General features: G+C 53.4%; 1 protein-coding gene across 1 annotated transcript; it reads right to left on the bottom strand.

Moving 5' to 3' along the window:
- Positions 1–2,034: 2,034 nt before the first annotated feature.
- Positions 2,035–9,375, bottom strand: SFXN3 (sideroflexin 3). The gene is made up of 11 exons (XM_047761712.1): positions 9,294–9,375; positions 7,890–8,053; positions 7,096–7,266; positions 6,654–6,752; positions 6,222–6,297; positions 5,993–6,078; positions 5,355–5,482; positions 5,113–5,162; positions 4,193–4,242; positions 3,679–3,726; positions 2,035–3,409 (listed from the first exon to the last, which is right to left on the bottom strand). The coding sequence occupies exons 2-11, from the start codon at positions 8,048–8,050 to the stop codon at positions 3,313–3,315; spliced, it is 966 nt and encodes a 321-aa protein (XP_047617668.1). The 5' UTR covers positions 8,051–8,053; positions 9,294–9,375; the 3' UTR covers positions 2,035–3,312.

The raw sequence follows: 9,375 nt of genomic DNA, 5'->3' as shown, positions 1-9,375 counted from the left end.
CAGCAACGCAGGATCCGAGCCGCGTCTGCAACCTACACCACAGCTCATGGCAACGCTGGATCGTTAACCCACTGAGCAAGGGCAGGGACCGAACCCGAAACCTCATGGTTCCTAGTCGGATTCGTGAAACACTGTGCCACGACGGGAACTCCTAAATATTCCATATTTAAACAAGAGTGGGAATCTTTTTGTTGTTGTTTAAATGAGAAGATAATTGCAACATTTATTTCAGGTTCTCTCTCTCTTTTTTTTGGTTCATTTGATTGGTTTTTGTGTTCTTTTTACTTTTTTGCCAGGAATCAAACCTATGCCACAAGCAGCAACCAGAGCCACAGTGGTGAGAATGCGGGAGCCTCAACCCACTAGGCCATCAGAGAACTCCCAAGAGTGGTAATCTTAAAAAAAAAAAAAAAAAGAAAAAAGAATGGTAATCTTAACTTATACTCCTTCAGCTATAAAACCCTCAAGCTTGGAAAGTCCTCAGTGGCTTTAGTAAAAGGCCTGTGTACACTTGTGGGCCTGTAAGTGTTGCTGTCCTATAAGCAAACTGGGCTCAGGAAGGAGATGCTCTGGAATGTCAAAGGGCACTAGGAAAGTGACCTCAGTTTTGGCTTGTAGCTGGCAGGTGAGGAAGAAGCATAGCACAGGCTTCAGAGTCATACAAGTTGGCCTGAATCCTGGCTCCACCACCACATAGTTGTGTAGCTGTGGGCAACTTTCTTAGTAAGCCTGTGTCCTTGCTATGAATGGATATAACATGTCTGGCATCAGAGAGGTGGTTGTGGGGATCAAAAGAGATTATGAACTTAAATCATTTAGCTTCATCCTGCCTGCATGACACAGAAGGACTCAGTGAGCAGTAGCTGGTGTCACCCCCACTGCCCATCAAGTAAACTTTTACTTCCCAAGAGGATTGAGTGAGCCTAGGCCAGGCCATGGTAACAGATCACTTCAGCCCTAAAGATTTCTCTTGACCACCTAGTGTGAGAGCTATGGACTGAAAAAAAAAGGGGGGGGGGATGAGAGTTATTTTCTGCCAGGAATAGGGAATGGATTTTATTATAGATTCATTTGTATTCTTCAGAATCTTCCAATGCCAAGACTTAGGGTAATAGAGGCAACTATACACTGTTTAATAGTAGCTCTCACCATCTTCCATAGGCATGAACTTTCGGCCTTATTCCCCCCCATACACAAAAAAGGGAGCTGGTTTACAGCAAGGAGAAAAGAGAGGGCCTGGGATGGTGGGAAAAGGTATTAACTAGCAAATGGTCCATATCAGGCTTGTTTCCATGTTGCATCAGTGAGATGTGGAGGGGTGCAGAAGTGTCAGGGCACCCTAGCAACTCTGATGGAGCCATGCAGTCCTTGTCCTCTAGCCGTCCTCTCCCAGAGGCTACCACCCCATGTCAAATGCCTGAAGGAAACCAAGAAGCCCAGAGCCTGAGTTGGTTTTTAGGTGTGTGATCAGCTCCCCTAGAAAATAAGAAAACGAAGGACTCCATCATTCCCTGCTGAGGGAATAGAAGATAGAGGGAGGCATGTGCCCACATCCCTCCTTTAGTACTCAGGATGCAGATGGAGGACTGATTTTCTATCTCAGAGCGCCCTCTGCTGGGGACTGAGGCTCCCTACAGAAGGGGAGGGAAGAAACTAAGACCTGGACCTTGTAGGGAGAGAAGAGAAGGCAGAAGGCGGAAGGTTCTTCCCCCTCAACTCAGGACATGGAATCAAGTAAAGATCAAGAAGTAGACATGTTTTAGAGTTCCCATCGCGGTGCAGTGATTAAAGAATCCGACTAGGAACCATGAGGTTGCGGGTTTGATCCCTGGCCTTGCTCAGTGGGTTAAGGATCCAGCGTTGCCATGAGTTGTGGTGTAGGCCAAGACGCAGCTTGGATCCCGCGTTGCTGTGGCTCTGGCATAGGCCAGCGGCTACAGCTCCGATTCGACCCCTAGCCTGGGAACCTCCATGTGCCACTGGAAGCGGCCCTAGAAAAGGCAAAAAAAAAAAAAAATGTAGACAGGTTTTCACTTTGTTGAATAACAGTGGCACCATTGCTTTTATTACTTGTGGTCGGCTGGGGGAGCAGGAAAGTACTCTTAGAGGATCCCTGTGGGGCCTTCACCCCAGTTCAGCCAGAGGTCATGGGAGTTGGAGTCAAGGCCCATCTCAGCACTCTGTGAGTTCACCAGCACAGACTCCATCCCCCAGCCCACCTCCCGTGTGGACCAACCACTGCTGCCTGGGCCCTTCGTCCTCTTAGAGGTGGGAATGTTAGTAGGGCCAAGCCTCAGGAAAGAGAAGGAGCTAAAGTCAGGATTCTGCTGAATGTCTAACAAGGTCAATGGAACACAAAATTCCCTGTCTTAAGACTGTTCACTCAGGGCCTAGTGGCCCTTGAGGGTGTCCTACTTACACTCATTCAGATACCTGTGGAGTTTAAGCACCATTTCCACAGCTGTGTCCCTTTGTAAGAGGGTGCAGTGGGGGGGCTCTTAAAGGGGAATTCTTGTTCTGCTTTCATGGCTTTTTGGTTGAGGGAGGGGGTTGGGATTGTAGGTTTAGATTTGAGGTTATGATGTCAGAGCAGACCAAGAACTCCTAGGATTGTGCCCAAAGATGCCCATAGGGCGTCATGGGGAAGATGGGAAGATGGCAAGAGCAGTATAGGATAGGGACACTCCTTTGTTCTAGCAGAGGAGAGGAGAGGCGCTGACCCATTCCAGGATATGGGGGATCGATGAGCCTCCTGCCTCCCTTATCCCGACATGTTTTCCTCCGCCGCCGGCCCAGTTCCTGAGTCAGCTTTGAGAGCCAGGAAGCAGAAGTCTGAAGGATTCAGCCCAGTTTGGCCCGCTAATGTCCCTCAGTCTCTGTCCTGAGATTTTTGGGGCTCCTCCTCTGTACAGAAGGGTCAAGGTCCCATCAGAAATGACCTGGCTGGTGGAACAGGTTAGGCAAGAAAGTCCTGTAGCGTGGCTGGTTGGCAGGTAGCAGGAGGTTAAAAAGGGAAGCCAGATATGAGGACATCCCGGAGAGCATGTACACACACACGGACCGCGTATGTACATGTGTAGACACGTTAGCACAGGAGAAAGGGATTATGCGACCCTGCTTTTTGAAATCAGAGGAGAGAAAAAGGCTTATGAGGGCACCTCTCCCAGCCTAATGGATTGCTGGTCCCAACAGCTGCTCTTCCACCAAGCCCCCTGCCCAGGACCAGGCAGATGGGAAGGTGGCAGCGATGGAAAGGTTCTGCTACAGCAGCAGCCCAAGGAGGTGGGGGCGTGGGTGGGGGCTGACCCTCCCTCAAAGCCCCTTGTTGTAGTAAACCACTTTGACGCTGGGGTTTTGCTCGTGGATCTGAGCTCTCAGCTCCGGCTCCAGCCTGCTCACGTGTATGGAGCTGCAACAGAACAGCACAGGCAGGCTGAGTGTCCGCTGAAAGCACCCCACTCAGGCTAAGGGATCACCACACCTCCTCCCCACCAGGCTGCTGAATCTTCTCCTTTGGAGGCCAGAAGGCCTAGATCATTGTCATCCCCTCAGCCCCCAGAATAAGCTGAGTGCCTGCCAGGCCTCCTCCGAACACACTGAAGGAACCCAAGATTGGCTGCTTCCAGAGATGTGGAGACCTGTCCAGAGCCCCCAGCCCAGCCCAGCAGCAGCACTTACCTTCTCTGGGGGAACAGGGCACAGCACAGGGGAGTGGCAAACACCAGGCTGGGGAAGAAGAGTATTGGAAAGGCTTGTGAAGCCTTGATCTGAGGGTGTTCCTTCCCTGCACCCCACCCCATCTCTGGAGACATCCCCTCGGGATGGAGATTGATTAAAGCCAACAGCGACATTAGGTTCTGGCTGAGGAAAAGGCCTCCAGAGCAGCGACCCAGAGTACCACGGCCAGAAACAGAATCAGGAATTAAATGTTCAAGAAGCTCTGCGATGGTACCAAAAGGTATATTTCCATGGTTTCCATGGTGGCTGAAGACTAGAACCTCTTCTGCTAGACTCTCGACCTTAAAGGACAGAGATCACCCCCAACACACAGTATGCCTCACAGATGCCCAAGGCCCCGACCAGCCGAATGTATGAATGGTGCACATAAATATTCTAAAAGCAAAAGCACCCACCCACATCCACCACCGAAAGGACACTCCCACACACTCTGGCTAATTCCCTGCACACTTACCAGAAGCCCACCAGCCCCACCTGCAGGGGTGCCCCTAGCCAGGGGCGGCGCTGTGGGAAGAGAGATAATATAAGGAAGGGCCTGTGTCCCCTGCCCGCCCCCTACCCCAATCCATCCACCCACCCATCTATCTGTATCCCATCAGCCCTGCCCACGAGGCTCCGATACCTGGCCCCTTTCTTTCTCCCAATCCCATAACAGGTTGGGACCTCAAGATCACCACCCTCCACTCCAACCAGGACTGGAGGTTTGCCAATGCCCTCCCCAGCATCCCACCACCCAATCTCACCTCACACTCCCTCCAGGAGCTGCTTTCTTCAGGAAGCCTCCTCCAACCCTCTACTCCCTCCCTCCCATCCCAGTGCACGAATCTGTCCCTTTCCAAACACATCTCCTGCTCTGCTCACTCTTCTCTATTTGCTCCAACCATGGAGGCCACCATTCTGTTCCTTCAATGTGCATGGTTGGTACCCGATAAATATTTGAGGATAAATGATTCAACGGATGAGCCAGAGCTTATATTCCTCTGGCTTGCTGATCTGCCCTGTTTGTGCATGTGTGAGCCTCTGTGTGTGTGTGTGTGTCAATGTTGTTTGTAGGTGAGCGCATGAGCATGATGTTAAGTGTGACAGTGACAGTCCCTCCCTAGGTGTGTCAGAGGCCTCTGGAGTAACAGCAGCTTCCTTCGGACAGAATCTTTCCTTCCCTTCCCTTCTCCTCCTGCGCCCTCTGTGTTCCTTTATTCCAGCCCAGTTCATTCTTGCTGAATGAGTGAATGGAGGTGCAAGGGGCGGAACAGGGGTGGGGCAAACAGGTGGCAAGTCTTAGACGCAGGACAGGCTGGAGAGGAGGTTGGGGACTCGTCACTTCTGCTCCTAGCCACCACTACTTCCAGAATGGGAGAGGTGAGAGTGACCTACCTTCAGGAAGTCTTTCTTCTCCAGACTGTCCATGATCACGGGGGGAATGGCTGAAGGCAGAGCAGGGCAGAGAGGGAGTTAGTGGAGTGAAAGTCAGGAACCTAAGGAAGCGGGGAACCCCCCTTCACAGCTCTTCCCTCTTCCCCTGAATCTTACAGCTCCCGTAATCCTCAAAACCCCTGGATAATGGCACCCCTGTCTCTCTGAGCCTCCCATGCCCCACCGAGCCACCCCTGCCTCACCCATGGCAGGAATCGCCATGCAGATTCTTGATATCACCACCTGGAAAATTCCTTGTTTGGCTGCAGCCACTGAGTGGCCAAGCCTCTGACCTTCTTCATTGGTCACGGGGATGCCTACTTGCAGCTCCCTGAGAAAGGAAGGGGGTGAGAGTTAGATCACAGGCCCCACACCTGAACTGCAAGGCCCTCATGGGCAGCTAGTCCCTGGATCCCCTCGGATGGCCTACTTTTTTTTTTTGCCTTTTTTGTGTGTCTTTTCTAGGGCTGCACCCGCAGCATATGGAGGTTCCCAGGCTAGGGTCTAATCGGAGCTGCAGCCGCCAGCCTACACCACAGCCACAGCAACGCCAGATCCGAGCAGTGTCTGTGACCTACACCACGGCTCACAGCAATGCCGGATCCTTAACCCACTGAGTGAGGCCAGGGATGGAACCTGCAACCCCATGGTTCCTAGTCGGACTCATTAACCACTGGATCCATGATGGGAATTCCGGATGGCCTAGATTTAAAGGCTGGTTCTCTGCCCCTTCCCCAGGATCCCAGCATCAGACTGAGACTGGGCCTGGCAGCTCAAGCGCCTGGCTGGTGTGCCTACATGCCCTCTGGCCATGCGTTTGCCAGCAGCTGGGACCACTCACCTCTGCCTCATCAGGGGGATGTTGATGCAGTTGGCAGCTGCCACAGCTGCAAAGGGCACAAATCTGCCGACCAGCGGGGGTAGGTGCTGGGGGAGGGAGGAGATGTCACTTAGCAGCCCCAAGGGCCGTGGGGTGGTGAGGAACTCTGAGGGTGGGGTGGAGGAGTGAAGGGGAAGGAGGCAGGTGAAGCACGAACCGGGGAGGCAGTGCAATGGGGGAGGGCATTTACCTTGGTGAGGGATTTGAGTCCCAGGGCCGTGGCCACAGCCCCAGTGGTGGCACTCACATAGGCTGTTCCCAGCTGCCTGTGGGTGGAAGAGCCAGGACACAAGGCAGGAGGTGAACAATGCAAATGTAGCTCTTTGCTTTAAGGATGTGCCAAATCTTCAATACATGGAGCGTGGGAGGGTGGCCTTATTGTGGAGAAACATCTCCCCTGCTCCCGTATAGACTTGTCCGGAAGCCCCGGTCACTCCCCTTGAAGAAAACTGGGTCCCCCAAAGCATACATGAGAAGACCCCATGCCCTCAGTCAAGCCAGGACGGTGGCGGGTGGGGGCAGGCTGAGAGGAGGGCACTGAGCCACCGGCTACATGGGCCCTTGGGGAACACGAGAGAGCAACGGAGGGCAGGGAGAAGAGCCCCTGGGGATGAGCTCTCACCCCACGGTGATGGGAGCGTCTCCACTGCGGTTGGAGTAGTTAACAATGGCATTGAAGGATTGATTCACCCACTGCCAGAACACCACGGTTGGGGTCTTCCTGGGGGAACAAAGAGGCTTACTTCGACAGTGTCCCTCCTCCTTGGTCCCCAATCATAAAACCCCAAAGCTTAGCCCCAAACCCTCAGGGGAGGCCCTGTTGATGACCCTAGAACCTGCTCCGGTGACCCCTGCATGGTCATCCTTACACAAACACACCCATGGTCTCTGGGGTGGGAGGACCCCTGGACCGAGTTCAGAGGAAGGGAAGGGATTCTAACACAAGCTCTCACCCATCTACTATTTTCTGCCCAAATTGGCCCAGACCGGAAGTGCCTAGTCATCAAGTTATGCTCTAGCTTGGACAGAGCACCCAGGGAGGAGACACACAGGATAGAACCTGCCTGTAGAAGGTGAGCATGCAGCCGGTGATGGTCATGTTCATGGGCACCTGGGCTGACATGCGGCCAATCAGGACCACCTTCTCCCCTGTGTCCGGATGGAAGGCAGAGTCGTACACATACTTGGCCCGCCACAGCTGGTCCTCGGTGAGCCCTGGAGTCACCACGCCGGCCCTGCAGGGGTTGGCAAGGAGCAGACAGGCAATTCTAGGGGCAGATCCCCCCACCCAAGCCCTTCCCACGCAGCTCAGGAGAAGTCTGGGCATAGGATCAGGTACTTTGGCCCTCAACCTCGTAATAAAGAAGCTCCTTGCCTCTAGGGAAGAATTAAATTGTCCCGGAAGGAAGGCTCCTATTGCTATTTCCCTTCTTAGCCACACATAGAAGGGTGCCCTTCTGACTCTGCCCAAATGCTGGGTCATGAGTAATGGTGGTTTCCAACGAGTCACAAATGGCTAGGGTGTTGCAAGAGTTTTTCCTCCTGCCCTCCTACCTCCTTGGGACCCAAATTTGAGCCCCTCTATCCTTGTATAGGGTGGCCCAGCAGTGGAACAGGTCCTTGTAAAGTATGAAGCCTAGAGCAGCCCCCTGACCATAAATATTAATACTACCTTCTCAAGCCAAACACCCTGAAATTTTTTGGGTTAACGTTCCGTGCCCTACTTGTCTGTGATTCCAACAGATAGGGCTAGGGAGTAGGGGGTGGGGTGGAGGAGTGGAACAGGGGAGACAGGTGCAAAGGGTACTTTATTAATGGCAGGGAAGGAGACCCTGGGTCAGTTGGGGTTGGGAGTCACCTGTAGTTCTGCACGATGTTCCGGGAAGCTTCCAGCTGTGCCCCAGACAGCAGCAGATTTCGGGGGTCGGTCACAGTGAAGAAGTGCCGGGCTCTACCCAGGAAAGTGCTTTGGTCCCAGCGAGGTTCCTGGATATTGATATCTAAGGGCAACTCACCCATTTTCTGCAAGGGAGGGACCAGAGTCAGAGGACTCCAAAGAGAGGACCCAAGGGCTCCACATGGGGCCAACTTTGGTAGCCCTACCCTGGTCCCTGGGCTTACTGCCAATCCCTTCTAGAGCTCAAGGTGATTCTGGATACAAGGATGTGGGGGAGGGGGAGCTGTTTTCTAGGCAGTGTCCTAGCTCAGGGACCTGCAGATACAGCAGAAGGGGACACGGGAGAACAGAGCCAGGAAAACAGATGTCCTTGTGCTCTGGCCTGGCACAGATTTCCATGAGTGAGGATTTACATGTGTGTGGTTGATGCAGCAGCAGCAACAAATCCTCTACAGCTATTCATGTGCTCTGTATGCACAAACATGCAGATTATATGCATCACACATCCATGTTCATGTCAGCTTTAGGCCCTGGCTGCCCTGAGCCTACATACAAACCCCTAAGGCTGTTTGGAAGATGGTATAAGCCATCCCACACCCCAGGCTCAGACTGGAGGAGAGCAAGGGCTCATTGGCAACTCTAAGGCTTATCTATTCCAGATCTCTAAAAGGTGACTCTGAAGCCTGCCAGCTAGGTATGCCCACAGGCATGCACGCACAAGTTCCCCCCTCCAGAGCCACCTTCCTCATCCCACACAGAAGGGCCCAAGGATCTCCTTGTTTCCCACCTGGGCAGGGCTGGCATAGACACCCATCCCACCTCTCCCTGAGCCACTGGTCTCAAAAGAAGCAGGGTTCAGTAAGTGACCCCTCCATTCAGCCCAGAAAGGCAAGCCTGAAGCCGCCATCTGGCTGTGTTGGGCAAAATCCTACAGAATGACTAATCCTCTCCAACCACACTTCCTCCCTAGCAGGCAGACACACCCTCCGCTGCCTTGCACACTCATATTCACATACCCACACACAAAGACAGCAGCATACATGCCCTACACAGACTTACAAACGGAGTGGACACGCCCTGCATACAAAGACCGTTACTTGCAGGCACACACACACACACAGCCCATATCTATCAGATGCACACACTTTATTGTGTGATCCATAGAGCCCCACCCCGACATTCCTTCCCCAACTAACCTCCCCTCCGGCCCCATGGACCTCCCTTGAGCCGAAGATACTGAATCCCACACTGCCTGGAAGTGTGCTGAAGAGAGAGCACTTCAAGGCAGCTTTCCTCTCTGACTCCCAGCCCTCAACCCGCTATTTTCCTGACCCCCGGACCCCGCCCGGCACAGCGAGCACTCACGCTCTCCTGGGCTCCCCGGCTCCCGGCCTCGGCAGCTCTTAGGCCCGCCTTCCTCTGCGCCCGTCGCCCCCGCCCTCACACC

Source organism: Phacochoerus africanus, chromosome 15, assembly GCF_016906955.1.
Source record: "Phacochoerus africanus isolate WHEZ1 chromosome 15, ROS_Pafr_v1, whole genome shotgun sequence".
NCBI classification, from domain to species: Eukaryota; Metazoa; Chordata; class Mammalia; order Artiodactyla; family Suidae; genus Phacochoerus; species Phacochoerus africanus.
Note: the sequence above shows the minus strand (reverse complement) of the source record. Positions and strands in the feature narration are given on the sequence as shown.